This window comes from Martes martes, assembly GCF_963455335.1.
Source record: "Martes martes genome assembly, chromosome: 7".
Lineage (NCBI taxonomy): Eukaryota > Metazoa > Chordata > Mammalia > Carnivora > Mustelidae > Martes > Martes martes.
In genome coordinates this window covers 44,505,622-44,523,097 of record NC_137894.1, presented here as the reverse complement: position 1 = coordinate 44,523,097, position 17,476 = coordinate 44,505,622, and the positions used below count along the sequence as shown (strand labels likewise).

Below are 17,476 nucleotides of genomic sequence, written 5' to 3'. Positions count from 1 at the left end.
TGCTTGGAGATGTAGGGAGGCCTCACAGGAGGTGAGACCTAAATGCCCTAAATTTGGTTACAAGGAAGTTAAAGTTATCCTCTTAATTGCTGTGGAGTGGAGTGGAACAGATGGCAGGGAAATTCTTAAACTCTGAACACAATTTTCCTGGGACCCAAACTACTCACCTGTCTGGTGAGCCTAAAATCTAAATCAGCCAGACAATAAGCAAAAGTTTAAAGATGAACGGGATATGTTAGCATAGGGTAATTCTGCACAATGACCCTGACTTTCTTTTCAATAGAGAAGAGATGACATTTGGTATCAAGTCTGACAAAAGGTTTGTTTCTAATTGCAAATTCTTCAACATCAGGGATTAGTTCCCTCACAGGTCTATGAGCTGTTTGAGGGCGGGGGCCCCCTCCTACCTTTGCATTCTCAGTGCCTATACACCAAGTCTGGCAAAGTAAGTGGCCAATAAAAGTTTGAAACTTGGAGGGAGGGATGGATAAAACTAACATCATCAACCTTGTTCCTGGCATTCATCACTGGTACGAACATGAGAGGACTCAAGACATTCTTTTTAGGATGAGGATTTCCAGTATGTCACTACTGGATATCCTGGGCACGAGGAAAGCTCTTTCGTTGTTAGTTGTCTCTGAAGGCGACTGACAGAAATACGCAGCTCGTAGTGAGGAAAGGTGCTGGCCTGAGAGCCTCTGAGGCGAGGAAAATAAAAAAACCCTCTCCGCTCCGCGACGCCTCACCAACCTCAGTAAACTCCCCAGACCTTCCGTTTCACGGCAACGGAAACTCACTTCCGGCGTGACTAGGAAGTAAGAAATTGGATGGAAGCGGCTCCCTCAGAGATATAACAGTAGACTGTCCTTTCATACGCTCCTCCAGCAAAAGAAATCAAGATCTCCTTTCCCCTACCTCTTCAGGATTCATTTTCAGCTTATCGAGGGCGCTGAATGAGGCAAACAGTGGCGGGTAACAGACCGTTACCTACCCGCTCTTACCCGACATAGACTACAAATACCAGAATACATCTCCTAGTTCCATTCGTCCCAGCACGCAATGCGCCTCACGTGCTGGAAGGAATTTTTTTTCTTCTTGTCCCGCCGAAACCGTGCAAAGCATGCCGGGGCTTGTAGTCTCCGCGGGGCCCTTCCCTAGGTCCTCCGCGCTACTCCGCCGGGTCCCGCCTATTTTCTGCGGTCCTGGACCTTTAGGCTGGTCTTGGCCCATTTGAAGACCAGGAAGTTGATAAATCGCGAGGCCTGCTGCTGAGAGACGGTGGCTCGGGTGGGACAGTCGCCAGGGATGGCGGAGCGTGAGGATGGAGCGGGTGTCCGGGCTGTTCTCCTGGACGCTGAGCAGAGTCCCGTGGCTCACCGGCCTCTTTGAGCAGGGAGCTGCCCGGCAGCCCCGGATCATGGAAGAGAAAGCGCTAGAGGTTTATGGTAATTAATTTTACCCAGGGAAGCGATTGGCGTTGTACGTGGAGATGGGGGTAACGGGGATCTCACCTGAGGGCTTGGGGTACAGACCCCGGTTTTTGCTGGGTCTCGTCCGAAGCTTGGGAAGCCTTTTCTCCAGGTTCCTGAGTCACGCTGGAATGTGGATCTTTCTAGGACCCGGGCTCTTCCTAAACCTGGGGCATGCCGAGCCTGGAGGTCTTAAACGCTTCGTTTCCCTTGTCTGCCCCACGCCCTCTTCAAGACTTCTGGGCAGAGCAGGCGTTTAGGGTGCTTGGTTAGGAACCAAACCGGACTACACTACTTGTCTCCTTCCTTGCGTCCCCGAGCCCCTTGGACACGCATTCCTTCTCCTGCCACCACTCCTGCCAGCACTGCTGGGTGACTAAGGAGTTGGGGACTGGCCTAAGGTCACAGCTGCTCTCTTGTCCAAAAAAAAAAAAGAAGCAGAGTTCCCAGAGAGAAGAGGACAGAACGGGCTCCCTGTACCCAGGCCTTGAACTTATAGTTTCTCATCTCAGTTCTTAGCCAAACCAGCAGTGCAAAAACGAATACACACACACACACACACACACACAGTCACATACATTTTTTTTAACCCTCTGGGGCCAGCTTCATTGCACAGATGAGGAAACAAAGGTTCAGAATGGTTAAAACAGCTACCTGGAGGTCACACTGCCAGTAAAGAAACGGGAAAAACCAAGCCCATGTCTTCTGATTCCAAACTTTCTGCACTTTACACTTGCCTTATGACTCCCCGTTTTTGGACTTACGTAGTATTGTTTTTGTAAACTAAGAAGACTGGCTCTAACTACTGTTAAGCTATTCCTGTTGACCGAGAGTGAAAGATCTAACCATAAGAATACAAATAAAATGTGGGCAATGATTATAGGCCGGGAGAAGGAGGCCAGCGTTGGAAAAGATCTTTGGAGCCAATCTAATTTACCTCTCTCTTACTAGAGGCAGGACTTAAGCCCAGTTAGATGATTATGAGTGGAATGATCTCCACAAAACAGACACATTCCTGTCCTGACTTCTGTCTACAGCATCTGAGGACAGAAGGACACTTGGGGATACAGCTTTGGAAGAGAGATGATTCTTGTCCTAAGTTTATATTGAGGGAGACCTGTGTATGCGAAAATATACTGTTTTTTGTTTTATACAGTAGAAAGCCATTGACCTGAATAAGAGATACAGAAATTCAGAAGGAGAGATAGTAATCTCTGAGTGGGGGATCTGGAAAATCTTTAAGGAAGAGTCACTTGAGTTAGGCCTTGAAGTATAAGTAGGCTCTGGATGTATAGAGGGTAGAAGGCATACTAAGCAGAGAAAAGGGAGCAAAAGTATGGAGGTGACAAAGTAACATGTTAGAGAATGGCAGATAGGTGGGGCTTCAGGATAGAGAGTGGTTAAGGGTGGAAGTGTGGTCAAAAATTATTTTGGATACCAGGTCAGTACTGGATACTGAGGATTTAAATGTATAAAGAATATCAGTGCAGGGGCACCTGCGTGACTCAGTTGTTTAAGTGACTGCCTTCGGCTCAGGTCATGATCCCAGGGTCCTGGGATTGAGCCCGAATTGGGATCTCTGCTCAGCATGGAGCCTGCTTCCCTCTCTCTCTCTCTGCCTGCCTCTCTGCCTACTTGTGATCTCTGTCAAATAAATAAATAAAATCTTAAAAAAAAAAGCCACGTTTCCCTGAGCCCCATGTTGATAGAGCCTTGTGAAGAGAAAGCTTTGTCTTTTCTCTCCTGCCTCCATTTTTTTTTAAGATTTATTTATTTATTTATTTGACACAGAGAGATCACAAGTAGGCAGAGAGGCAGGCAGAGAGAGAGGAGGAAGCAGGCTTCCTGCTGAGCAGAGAGCCCGATGTGGGGCTCAATCCCAGGACCCTGGGATCATGACCTGAGCTGAAGGCAGAGGCTTTAACCCACTGAGCCACCCAGGCGCCCCACCTGCCTCCATTTTCAAATTCTGTGGCTAATCAAGTGATAAGCCCAGGAGTGGTTGGGGAGAAGGTAGAGTTTGATTGATTCGTTTTTCCCAGTAGCATTTTTGATTATGGGGGTGCTATCAATTATAGAACAAAACCTTAGGCTTGAGAACATCAAGCCCATCCTCTGTGAATTCCCTCTGCTCTCCTTTCTACCTCACCATTTCTCTATCATTCTCTTTTTCCATATTTTTCTACCCCAGAATAAGAAGAAAATCTTGTCCTCTCCAAGGCCAACCCAGGCTCCCACATCCTTGGTCTCATTCCCTTCTTATTTTGCCAGTCCCCCATCCACCTCCCTATACTCTCAGTCTCACTTCCTTTATTTGATCCTTTCCCTTGGTCTATAAAACATACTCAAGTTTCCCTTACTTTTTTTCATTATTCTAGCTTTGTCTAAATCCCTTATTGGTTCTTTGCCCTTCCCTTCCCTGCCAAGGTCCTAGCACTACATTTTCAATTCCTTCTCACTTCCCCCTTTTGCAAGCTGGCTTCTGCCTTATCTCTCTACGGAAACTGCTTTCTTACAGGTGATCTTCTGGGTGACAAATCCAAAGACATTTTTCTGCTCTCTTTATTTGGAATTTTTCTGCTGCATTTAATGTTGTTAACCTCCCCCCACTTCCATCTCTGCTTCTTGCTTTTCTTTCTCCTTCTGATCCCTAAATTAGGTGTTTTCCACAGATGTATTCTTGGGTCTCTCCCTTTACATTAGTGGTTCTCAAATTGAGATGCCCATAAGAGCAATCTGAGGAATTTTTTTTTTTTTAGACTTTATTTATTTATTCGGCAGAGAGAGAGCACAAGCAGGGGGAGTGGCAGGCAGAGGGAGAGGGAGAAGCAGGCTCCCTGTAGAGCAGGGGAAGCCTGATATGGGACTCATCCTGGGACTCCAGGATCATGACCGGAGCTGAAGGCAGTGGCTTAACCAACTGAGACACCCAGGCGCCCCAACCGGAGGAATTTTTTAAAAATTTTAATGCCCAGCCCATACTACAAATGAGTTAAATCAGGATCTTTGGGGGGTAGGGCTTAGACATCAGTTTTTGTTTTGTTTTTAAAGCAGTCCTGATGATTCCATTGTTCACCCAAGGTTGAAAACTACTGTTCTGCTCATTCTTTGTGAATCCCATGGGTTCATCAACCACTCAAGCTTTGGTGCGCGCTCTCTCTTTTAAATTAAATTCTTAATTTTAATTCCAGTACAGTTAACATACAGATTATGTTAGTTTCAGGTGTACAGCATAATGATTTAACAATTCTGTACATTATTCAGTGCTCATCTTGTTAAGTGTACTCTTAAAACCCTTTATCCATTTCACCTGTTCCTCCTCCCACCTCCCCTCTGATAACCATCAGTTTGTTCTCTATAGTTAAAAGTCTGTTTCTTGGTTTGTCTGTCTCTTTTTTCCCTTTGTTCATTTGTTTTATTTCTTAAATTCCACATATGAGTGAGATCATATGGTACTTGTCTTTGACTTATTTTGGTTCTAGCTCTATTCATGTCCTTGCAAATGGCAAAACTTCATTCTTTTTTATGGCTGAATAATATTCCATTGCATATATATCAGATATATTCATAACTTCATCTATCAATGGATATGGGGCTGCTTCTATGTCTTGGCTATTGTGAAAAATGCTGCTACAAACATAGTCGTGCATGTACCCCTTTGAAGCAGTGTTTTTGTATTTTTGGGGTAAATACCGAGTAGTGCAATTACTGATTTATAGGGTAGTTCCATTTTTAACTTTTTGAGGAACCTCCATACTGTTTTCCACAATGGCTGCACCAGTTTGCATTCCCACCAGTAGTGCACAGGGTTCCTTTTTCTCCACATCCTTGCCAACATTTGTTTCTTGTGTTTTTGATTTTAGCCATTCTGACAGGTGTGAGCTGATCTCTCATTGTGGTTCTGATTTGTGTTTCCCTGATGACCAGTGATGTTGAGCATCTTTTCATGTGTCTGTTTAACCTTGGTGCTCTCATAACCCTTACGTCACAGTTCAGTGTTTGCTGGAATGTCCCGCTGGGTTGCCCCTTAAGCACCTCAAAATCAATATGTATAAAATTGAACCCAGTTCTCCCAGCCTCTACCCAACTTTCTTCCTGGGTTCTCCAGTTTTTCTTTTTTCATTCTATCAGTGTTCTCCCAGACAGAGTTAATCTGAGTCATCTTCCTTTTTCCCTTTCCTTGTCTTCTACATCCAAACAATCGTCAAATTCTGTTGATTCTGCCGCTGAGATTACTTCTCCATCTGTCCCCTCCTCTCCATTACTATTGTCATGTGCCTGTTTTGGGCCCAGCATTTTCAGCTGGCCCTGTTCTTCCTCCTGAGTCTACCAGCTAGTGGATGAGTTCCTTGCTGACAGTGTAATGCTGTCCCTGTTCCTCCCTTGTTCAGAACGTCTTGAGGATTCCCTATTGCCTATGCTTAACTGTAAAAGATCCTTGGTGGTCTGGCCCAAACTCTTACATACTCACTCATGCTGGGTTCCAGGCAGACTAAACATTTTTTTTTTAATAAAAAATTTTTTTAAAGTAACCTCTACACCCAACGTGGGGATCAAACTCATAACCCCAAGATCTAGAGTTGCATGCACTGCTGACTAAGCCAGCCCAGTGCCCTAAACTTCTTTTCCTTTCCTTTCCTTCACCTTCAATATCAAATATTGATATTTTTAAAGCCTTGATTTAGATTTGACTTTCATAAATCCTGATACCAGAGTCTCCCAAGCTACAAGTTACTTCTTTCTTCCTCTGGAGCTTCTATGACACTCTCCTCCTTTTATTTTTTGTTTTTTTTTTTAAAGGTTTTATTTATTTATTTGACAGAGATCACAAGTAGGCAGAGAGAGGTGGGGGGAAGCAGGCTCCTTGCCGAGCAGAGAGCGGGACTTGATCCCAGGACCCTGAGATCATGATCTGAGCCGAAGGCAGAGGTGTAACCCACTGAGCCATCCAGGCACTCCACTCTCCTCCTTTTTATATTCTCTCTGCAATGTTGGATCCAAGAAATGGGTTATGATCCACTAAGAATCTAAGAAAACAGTTTTCTCAAGAGGAAACTGGTTGTGGAAACTGCTGTGAGAAATCTGGGCAGATACTGTTAATATTTGGTTAAAGAAAAAGGAAGAAGTCCATGTTTGGATTAGGACTGGCAAAGTCATCCTTATTTAGCATATTCATGTTTTAACATAATACCTTGTCTCTGATGATTCTTTAGATTTGATTCGAACTATCCGGGACCCAGAGAAGCCCAATACTTTAGAAGAACTGGAAGTGGTAACGGAAAGTAGTGTGGAGGTTCAGGAGAGAAATGAAGACGACTATTTGGTTATTATCAGGTTCACGCCAACAGTACCTCACTGCTCTTTGGCAACCCTTATTGGTAAGATTTTATATACAAATATATTTTTAATTCTAAATTATTTTACTGTTATTGACCCCAAATAACAATTAGCGTCACGTATCACACTTTGTAGTTCACGGAGTCTTTTCAGATGTGTATCTTCTGTAGCCCTCACAGCCTGTGAGAGAATTTTCCAGATGAGGAACCCGAGACTCAGAGAGTTTAAGTGACTTGCTCAGAATCATATAGCCAGGAAATGATGAAGCTAAGGCTCAGACCCAGGTCCCCTGACTCCAGACGTGAGATCTCCTTAGTTATACCATGCTGCTTGTCTTCCCTGTACATGCCTACAGTTAAGAGAGTGGGTGTGGGCCAGTCCTCTCCCCAGTTCTGGAGATTGCAGTGGGTGCTGTCAGCCTAACCCTGCTGCCATCACCCTCCTCTCCTTTGCTGCTCTGTTGGCTTCAGTGCAGTATGGGCATCAGTCCTAGTCGAGAGTTCTGTTTTTTTTTTTCTTTTTAAAGTATTTTTGATGTAGTTTTCTATTTGAGAGGCAGTGTTCCTAATACTTTGGAGTAGTTAGCAGTAAGATATACAAGAGATGTCTTTGAATATACACTACTTTGTTATAGAGAAGATAAAGGAGGAGTGCCTGGGTGGCTCACTCAGTTAAGTGTCGACTCTTAATTTCTGCTCAGGTCATGATCTCAGGGTCATGGGATTGAGCCCTGCTCGGGCCCCGCACTGGGTGTGGAGCCTACTAAAGATTCTCTTTCTGCCTCTCCCTCTGCCCCTCTCCCCACCCACTGTCTAAAAACATAACTAAATAAAAATAAAGAAGATAAAAGAAGTTTATTTCAAACCAAATGTTCATCAGTAGGGGAATGCTGAAGTAATCATTGATGGTATTTATTAACAATGGAACACTATACAGCTGTGGTAAAGGTCTCCATGTACTGGTATGGAAAGATCTTTCTGACATACTGTTAAGAAATAAAAGCAAGTGTAATATTGCTATATTTGTGTAAAAAAGGGCAAAGACAGAAATTTGTATTTGATTGTGTATACATGAAGAATACATAAGAAATGACTAGCTGTGAAGGGCAGTGGGGTAGGAACTGGGCAGGATAGGGACAGGATGGGAAGAAGACTTTACTATATACTTTTTTATATTTTTAAGTCTTTGAACTATGCGAATATGTTATCTATTTAAAAATAGATAAATTTATAAAAATGATTGAAAAGATAAATGTTTTATTATTACTTCCATTGTTGTGATTTCTGTTTTTCTCTTCTCACTTGTTGATCTGGGATTCCTATTAGTGATTTCCAGCATATAGGCTGTATCTTGAGGGACTAAAGGGTCCACGAGTCCATAGATAATATTGTGGTTATTTATTTATTTATTTTAAAGATTTATTTATTTATCTGAGAGACAGAGTGAACATGAGCCAGGGGAGGGACTGAGGGAGAGAATCCTCAAGCAGAGTCCCTGCTGAGCGTGGAGCCCAAGGCAGGGCTAGGTCCCAGGACCCTGAGATCATGACCTGAGCCAAAATCAAGAGTCAGCCACTTAACCTACTGAGCCACCCAGGCACCTTGATAACATTGTGGTTATTAATATCCCATACTAGAAAAAGCATTTTTGAATGTGTACTTATTTTTTTGTCATTGCACAGTTTCTGAATGAACAGATATCAGAAGTGCTGCTACTCTCTTGATGGGAAGGGGAGTATCTTAAAATATTTTGATATATAAGAGTTCTTAAAAAGAGGGTCTGTTCCTGTAAGAGCCTTTAGCAAATTGAGTTTTCAAAAAGTAACATTTATTTTGTGCTTTTTTTTTTTTTTTTTTACATTACAAAAGTAATGTGTTTCTTGGCAATAGTTTGGAAACTCCGCAAAAGCATAAAGAAGGAAGTAAAAATCAGCTGTCATCGAAGAATGTGTGCTCTGGTCTAAAATTCCAGCTCTTTGGGGTCCCAGTGGGGTCTCAGCGAGTTGGGTGGCTCAGTGGCTTAAAGCCTCTGCCTTGGGCTCAGGTCATGATCCCAGGGTCCTAGGATTGAGCCCCGCATTGGGCTCTCTGCTCAGTGGGGAGCCTGCTTCCCCCACCCCTTGACTGCCTCTCTACATGCTTGTGATCTCTGTCAAATAAATAAATAAAATTTTTAGAAAAATAAAAATAAAAAAATAAAATTCCAGCTCTGTCAGGTCTGCCACTTTGTGGCCTTAGGCAAGTTACTTAACCTTTCTGAGCCTCAGTTTTCTCATCTGTAAAGTAGAGATAATAAGAGTATCAAGAGTTATAAAGGTTAGATAATAGAAAGCATGAAATAGATAAGGAATATTTTTTATTCTTCATTAAATATTAGTTTTTAATTACATAGTCATAGAAGTTTGTGCTAATCACATCAGTATATCATAATTTTTATAACCGTTTATACCACTTCTAGGCTTTTACAATTATAAATAATACTATCATGAATGACTTTATACATAAATATTTTCATATATCTCTAGTTATTGCCTCAGGATAAATTCCTTTAATTGGAATTATTGGGTCATATGGTATAAGTAATTTTAAACCTCTGGGTACATATTAGTAAGTCCTTATGAAAAAATTTCTACTCTTTGACCCAGGAATTAAGGAAATAATTCCATTAAAGAAAATAGTAACATGTACAAAATGTATCTAGTAAATTTGTAATCATAAAGCCTGGAAGAAACTCTAGTATCTATTAATAAGGAAATGGTACCAATATAATGGGATTTCTTGTTTCTTTTGAAAATGATAAATATGATCAGGCGCCTGGGTGGCTCAGTGGGTTAAAGCTTCTGCTTTCGGCTCAGGTCATGATCTCAGATTCCTGGGATTGAGCTCCGCATCAGGCTCTCTGCTCAGCAGGGAGTCTGCTTCCCTCTCTCTCTCTGCCTGTCTGCCTCTCTGCCTACTTGTGATTTCTGTCTGTCAAATAAATAAATAAATAAAACTTAAAAAAAAAAAGAAAATGATAAATATGATCAAGGAATCAAAGTATCTGAGAAATGTATGAAAAAACTGGAATGCTAAGTTGCATTTGCATTATAATTGTAATTATCAAAAAACCGTGTTTGTGTGGACAAAGATTGAGAAAACCCACAAAATGAAAGTAACTCTAAAGGCACCGAGATCCGATTATGGTAGCTACTTCAGATCTGTCCACTCCTTGAACAAAGCGTTGTCAGGTTTTTTGGGGCCCTTTTAATATGAGTTTCAGTTAAGACCCTTGGCTTTTTAGAAGTTAGTATACTAGTGTAGTGACCGTGTACAATCAACATGATTGGAAAACTCAATAAAGAGAGCCCTCTTTCTGGCGTCTGGGAAGCATTTCCTATGAGCAGGTAGTGCAAACCAGCGGAAGGCACCTGTATATGCATTCCAGCCCGACTGCTTAGATTGTCACCTACTTAGAGTTATCCCCGTAAGTAATTGCAAAGACAAGGAAGACTCAAAGGGAGTGAGTGGGTAAGGCAGAGAAACCAGCTCATAGCCGTTTGTGTTGACTTAGTCCAGACAAGAATAGCTGAAGGCAGTCCAATATGAATGGCATAGGATTTGGAGTCAGAAGGTCTATATTTAGCTCCTAGCTCTCTGCTGGTCAGACAAATCATTTATCATGGTTCCTGGTTTTAAAATGAAAATGATACGATAGTAATAGCTAATATTTATTAAATATTTTTTATGTATTTTAGGCACATTGCATAATAATTTATTTACCACTCATAACAACCCTATATGTAGGGATACTATTATGATATTTACTTTACAGATAAGGAAACTGAAGCTCAAGAGAGGTTAAGTAACTTGCCTAGGGCCCCATAGCTTGTGTATTGTGGAGCTGCTTTTGAACCTGGACTATCTATCTCAGTAATGCTGTACTGCCTCTTTGAGGATATTGATGGTCAAGAAAATGCTTTGTGAATTGTGAAACTGTTGTTATTTACTATGTGGATAAAACACCTACCAACAGTGAGTAGAACATAGGAGGAGGCTCAGATGATACACAGGTAACAAATTAAAGAGACAGTGTGGGGGGCAGAGGGAAGAGAAGAGCCCTCCAGATACGTTTTAAGGCAGATCTTCTAAAGGGGGACCCTCTTACAGAAACTATATATTGTCTTTAGAGTTCTCTAATATTTATTATGGAATTACTGTGTTTTAGACTCTAAGTACTCTGAAACACTTCCTGTGCATAAGAACACTTTGACTTATCTTTTTGTGTCTAGGGGCGTATATTTAGTTAAAAATTCCTTCGTTGTTTTGAGGTGGGAGAGAAGTGGAACATGGACACACTGAGGGTCTGTTCTAAGCTCAGTTTTAATTTCTCTTATAAGTCTCAACTGGGACATATATATATATACACACACACACGCATATATATATGTATATATATATGACTGTGACTTGGCATTGGGTGATAAACTGAAGCTCAGAAGATCTTGTTTTAGGGAACTCTATTTGTACATTGCAGGCATAGAAGATTCCAAATTTGAGAAGATCCTTGTGGTCCTTTTTAAGAGGCTCTTATTTGGTTTTAAATTTTTATGTGATCTGGCCTGTTCTGAGTGTTCAATAAAGTTAAATGAGTGAATTGACCTTTGCTTGAAGGTAAATTGATGTAGTAGAAAGGACCTAGGCTTTGCAGTGGTCTTGGGTTTTAGTCTCAGCTACCACTTTACTAGCTCAGTGACCTTGGGCAGGTTACATTGTGACCTTAGTTTCATAATTTGTAGAATGGGTTTGGTAATACGTGGCTCACTGGATTACTGTGAGGAATATGTAAGACTATATATATTAAAGTTGCTAGCATGGTGCCTGATTCAAAGGAGACCTACACTGGATTGAGCCAAAGCTGTTTCCAGCTACTGTATTGTATGGAGACACCTACATAGAGCTGTATACTTTTTCAGGAATTGATAAGAGAAGAGATAATTGGGGCCTTTCCTTTTTTCCCTCTACAGGGCTGTGCTTGAGAGTAAAACTTCAGCGGTGTTTACCGTTTAAACATAAGGTAAGGAAGATTTTATTGTTTTGTAACAGGTTTATTGAGATTTAATTCACATTTCACACAACTCACCTGTTTAAAGTGTACAGTTTGTCTATTCACTGAAATGTGCAACCATCACTACTATCACTTTTTTTTTTTAAAGATTTCATTTATTTGAGAGAGTGCAAGCAATCACTAATAGGGGGTGGGCAGAGGGAGAGGGAAAAGGAGACTCCTTGCTGAGGAAGTCCAACTCGGGCCTCGATGCCAGGACCCTGGGATCATAACCTAAGCTGAGGGCAGCCGCTTAACCAACTGAGCCACCCAGCTGCCCCGGTTTTAAGACATTTTCCTCACTTCAATAAGAAACCCCATACCCATTTCCTGAAACCTTCCTCCATCCCCAGGCAAACACTGATCTCCTTTTGGACTCTATAGATTTGCTTATTCTGAATGTTTAATTTAAATGGAATCATACAGTTTGTGGTCTTTTAGACTGCCCTTTTTCACTTAAAATATTATTTTCAGAATTCATCCATGTTGTAGCATGTGTCAGTCTTTCTTTCCTTTTTACTGCCTTATATGATTCCATTGTATGGATATACCATAGTTTGTTTATCCATTGATTACTGGATGGACATTTGGGTTGTTTCCACTTCTTGTCTATTATGAATAATGCTGCTATGAACATTCATGTACAGGTTTTCATTTGGGGATATGTTTCATCTTCCCTCCACCTAGAAGGGGAATTGCTATGTCTTTTGCTAACTAGATTTTACTTTTGAGGCACTGCTAGACTGTTTTCCATAGCTGCTTTACCATTTTACATTCCCACTGACAGTGTATGAGGGTTCTTACACTTCTGTATTAATATTATCTGTCTTTTTCATTATAGCCATTCTAGCGGGTTGGAAGTGATCACTTGTGGTTTTGATTGCCATTTCCCTGGTGCTAACAATGTTGAACATATTTTCATGTGCAAAAATATAAAAGCAAGGAAGAACCACTAAGAAAGGGCCACAAGTAACCTTTCAGATTTGGAGTCTTCTATGCCTGCAAGGTACCAAGCCCACTGTGTGGTCTCCCTGAAGTATAGTTAGTTCACACAGGAATAGCAGGGTAAATGCCTGACTTTTCCCCTTTATTTACCATTTTTCAGAGTTGAGTCATGCATAATTTTAAACCAAAGTAAATGAATATGGAGTGATTTTATACCTGTTCCTTTGTTGTCTGGAATAAGAGTTAGTATTATGCCTCTAGCCACTAGAGGAATTCATATGGTATTTTTTGCGGGGGTGGAGCCGAGGGAGAGAAAAAATCTTTTTTTTTTTTTAGATTTTATTTATTTATTTGACAAATAGAGATCTCAAGTAGGGGGAGAGGCAGGCAGAGAGAGAGAGGAGGAAGGAGGAAGCAGGCTCCCCTCTGAGCAGAGAGCCCGATGCGGGGCTCGAGCCCAAGACCCCAGGATCATGACCTAAGCCTAAGTCAGAGGCTTTAACCCACTGAGCCACCCAGGCGCCCTGAGCGAAAGAATCTTAAGCAGGCTCCATAATAGCAAGGAGCCTGGCATCGAGCTGAATCTCACAATCCTGAGACCATGACCTGGGCCGAACTCAAGAGCTGGTGCTTAGATGACTGAGCCACCCAGGCGCCCCAAGGTGTTTTGTTTTTTAAAAAGGTCTATTCTATATGATCTCTAGGGTCTCTTTTAGCCATAATAAAGTATGATTTTTTTTTCACTCTTGAAAGTAGCAAAATAATTGTTTAAGAATTAGTTCATAGGGGCGCCTGGGTGGCTCAGTGGGTTAAAGCCTCTGCCTTCGGCTCAGGTCATGATCCCAGGGTCCTGGGATCGAGCCCCGCATCGGGCTCTCTGCTTGGCGGGAAGCCCGCTTTCCCCTCTCTCTCTCTCTGCCTGCCTCTCTGCCTACTTGTGATCTCTGTCTGTCAAATAAATAAATAAAATCTAAAAAAAAAAAAAATTAAAAAAAAATTAAAAAAAAAAAAAAGAATTAGTTCATACACTCCAGTGTTCTCTGGGGAGTAGACATGTCTTTATCATATAGCATGCTTTATTTGTCACAGGATTTTGTGGGTTTGTCTCAGAAGGTCTAGTTCTTGGAGGTTAGCTAATCTGGGTGAATGCAGCAGGGCCAGGAGGTTTAGCTTAACCAATATTATACTTGAAAGTAAATTTAGCAAGATAATAGTTAATGAGAAAAGGAGGATACTGAAAACTATATTGTGATCCCATTTTTGTAAAATAAGCAAAGAAAAGAAACTTACAATTTTGGGGGGTATAAAATCTGTATTCCATTATGTAGGTATGGAAAATAATATGGAAGAAACTACACTAGATTATTAGTATGGCTTTTCTTGGGGCTTGGGGCAGAGAGATTTTTTTTTTTTACTTTAGATACTTTAGGTACTGATTTGGGAGGAAGAGATAGAGTGTAGAGTAGAGAGATCCATTCTATGAGTAAAATATGTATGAGATCTCATTTGTGTAAAATTTTATTTGTGTGTTTTCCTTAAAGAAGGTGATTAATGGGAATACCCCCTGCAGGCCTTCCGCAGGTGACCAAAATTAAAAATCCTACTAATTTCAGGATGCCTGGGTGGCTCAGTCAGTTAAGCGCCTGCCTTCAGCTCAGGTAGTGATCCCAGGGTCCTGGCCTGCTTCTCCTCTGTCTCTGTCTCTCTCTGTCTCTCATGAACAAATGAATAAAATCTTTAAAAAAAGAATCTACTAATTTCAGTCCCTGTTTTGGAGGGATTTGTCACTAAGTCATTGATGTTAAGAAAACTATTTGGGCTTTCATTCCTAGACTCTTTAGTCCACTGTGCATTCCACTTTACTTGTCATCTTAGAGTGTTCTAAATATTTTGGTTTTAATATTTTTTTTCTTCCTAGTTGGAAATCTACATTTCTGAAGGAACCCACTCAACAGAGGAAGACAGTAAGTCAATCTTGACCCATTAAAAAACAACTTCAGATAGTACTTCACTTTGGATACTGGTATTCAGCTATCCAAGTATCTTTGGGTCGTTTGCAAAAAAGTGAAGAATTAGTTATTAGCTCTTCTATGAGGTGGGGAAACATAGGTTTTTCAAGAAAGTAATTTTTCAGTAGGACTCTAGGTGAACCAGAGGCAGGCCCTGTGAATATTGGCTGGTTTTGGCGAGTAGCTGCACCTCTCTAAAGGATATCCAGCTTTAGGGACCTTGACTTACAAACTCTAAAGAGGGCTTGATTTTTTTCTTTGGTGCAGGATAGAGAGCTATGCACTTGAAATTGAAATTGAAGGTCTAGAAAAGAATATGGACATTTCTCTTTTGAACTCTTACATTGAGAGTGCTTTTAGCAAATTATAGACAGACGACATGGGCCAATACCTTTATAATAAAGGTATTATAAAGATCCATGCAAACTCATTAAAAAACAAAACACCCAGTAGATTAACAGAGATGGATAGAAAATTCACAGAATAACTAATAGATAAACATGGGGAAATGTCCTCTCACTATTTATCAAGGAATTGCAAATTATAATAATAATGAGCTGTTTTTCACCTACTGTTTTATGTGTATGTGTGTGTTTGTTTTTATTAATAGTACTAGATGTTTTTTGCATACTGATAACTCATGAATGGTTGTTGGTAAAAAATGTTGGGAAGTAATTCAGTGATAAGAATCAAACCATAAAAAAATATTCAGACCCCTTGATCTAATAATGCCACTTTTAAGAATCTTTCCAAAAAGAAGGCTATATATATAAAGGTGCTCCATGTAGCATAGTCTTCATAATTAATTTAGAAGGCTTATGATTTTGGCTGTGTTAAATAACCCTGTAGTTTGAAAAAATAGGCTTAAGGGGGGAAAAATAGCAATTTTCAAAATTGTGTCTACTCTTTACTCTATATGGAAATAGTGTATATGGACAAAGACTAGAAAGAAAGAAAGAAATGAAAATAGTTGTGGTAGAGTAGTAGGAATTTAGGGGGTATTTTTCTCTGTAAGTCTCCCTTCTAGAACTTATAAAAAGTGAGCCAGCTTTAAGTTATCAAGGAGTTCAATTTTGTTTTAAAGGGCTAATGAAATTTTTGTCTGTCACTATATGTTGACACAGTCCCTCTGCTAACTTTTGTCTGTGTTTTGCAGTCAACAAGCAGATAAATGACAAAGAGCGAGTGGCAGCTGCAATGGAAAACCCCAACTTACGGGAAATTGTGGAACAGTGTGTTCTGGAACCCGACTAATAGCTGTTTTAAGAGCCACTTACCTTTAATTGTTTGATATATTTGTTTAAATTCTTTGTAAAATGTAAATGACTCATGTTTAATACATAGGTGATTTGTACCTCAAGGCATTTTTTTAACGGATGATTTGCAAGCAAGATTTAATTATAAGCAGTACCTAGTTTGTTCAGTGGATAACATTCTCAGGATTTGTAACACTTAAATGATCGGACAGAAAAATATTTTCTAGTGATTATGTGTCAGATGACTTGCAATTTTTTGACGCCTCTTCTGATACAACTACTTTTCATGTCAAATATTTACTGTGCCCAGATGTATTCAATTTAAATCATTACCTGTAGAATAAATAAAGCAGAGATGATTCTTTTAATGATGTACCTTAGAATGTTTACGTTGAATTGTAAATCTTAGGTAAATGTCAACTCTAAAAGGTATCTACATAATAATCAGAAATCTGAGAACCAGAAAGAACCCTTAAAAGCTGGCGTAGGCCCTGCCTTCCTTCAGGGAAAGTCCTGGACCCATCTGTAGATAAGGATCGAATGTGGAGTGGGCCAGATAATATACATAATTTTGAAGATCAAGAAGTCCCCTAAAGAAGTTTGGATTAAACCAAGCTAAATTTATGGTTTCTTCTTTATTTGAACTTTGTTCATTTTGTTTTAGGGGCTAATTATCATTTGAGGTATAACAGCTTGTGGAAGGCGGCCTCTGAATGTTCCCCAATGATCTTCCATTCCTGGTCTCCATGCCCCTATATAGTTTCCTTCCAGATTGAATCAGACCTGGTAGGTGTGGCTAATCAAGAATAAGGGGACAGTGTGTGACTTCTGAGGCTGATCATAACAGGTGTTGTTGCATTCATCTTGATTTCTTGAATCTCTCACTCCGTGGGCATCCGGCTACCATGTCATGAGAACACATGAGCAACTCTGTGGAGAATTCCACAAGGAGAGGAATTGAGGCCTTGCACCAACAACCAGCACCAGTTTACAAACCATGTGAGTGAACTGTGTTAGAAATGATACTGCAGCCTCAGTCAAGCTGATATCTTGACTGGAACTTCACGAGACCCTTGAGCCAGAACTGTCTAGCTAAGCCACCCAAATTCCTGACCCAGAGAAGCTGTGAGCAATAATAAATGTTTATTGTTTATACCACTAAGTTTGGGGGTAATTTGTTATATAGCATTAAGTAACGAATAGGTTATTAGAATGGAGCTCTTCTGCCTCAAATTTAATTGAGGATACAAAGGGGAAAATAGGAGAACTTCTTCCTTAGCTCTTGAACCCCTTTATCCACTTTGAGAGTATATGTTTTGAAAGAACAGAGGCTTTTATAAGAAGATTAATGAAGAGGTTTTTTTGGATAAAGCTG

General features: G+C 40.5%; 1 protein-coding gene across 2 annotated transcripts; it reads left to right on the top strand.

Moving 5' to 3' along the window:
* Positions 1 to 1,178: 1,178 nt before the first annotated feature.
* On the top strand, positions 1,179 to 17,263 carry CIAO2A (cytosolic iron-sulfur assembly component 2A). Of its 2 annotated transcripts, XR_013967081.1 has the most exons (6): positions 1,219 to 1,445; positions 6,683 to 6,847; positions 11,812 to 11,861; positions 12,733 to 12,897; positions 14,755 to 14,800; positions 16,002 to 17,263. XR_013967081.1 is itself a non-coding variant. In XM_080807827.1 (5 exons), exons 1-5 carry the CDS (start codon positions 1,322 to 1,324, stop codon positions 16,097 to 16,099), a joined length of 483 nt encoding a protein of 160 aa, XP_080663953.1. In that variant the 5' UTR covers positions 1,179 to 1,321; the 3' UTR covers positions 16,100 to 17,263. The 2 variants fall into 2 exon arrangements, 1 of the variants encoding a protein (XP_080663953.1); XM_080807827.1 differs by lacking the exon at positions 12,733 to 12,897 and having other exon boundaries at positions 1,179 to 1,445.
* The last annotated feature ends 213 nt before the right edge of the window (positions 17,264 to 17,476 follow it).

Coding starts and splice junctions, on each gene's coding strand:
- CIAO2A (XM_080807827.1), top strand. CDS start 1,322: ATGGAGCGGGTGTCCGGGCTGTTCTCCTGGACGCTGAGCAGAGTCCCG. Junction 1,446..6,682: donor GAAAGCGCTAGAGGTTTATG/GTAATTAATTTT, acceptor ATGATTCTTTAG/ATTTGATTCGAACTATCCGG. Junction 6,848..11,811: donor CTCTTTGGCAACCCTTATTG/GTAAGATTTTAT, acceptor TTCCCTCTACAG/GGCTGTGCTTGAGAGTAAAA.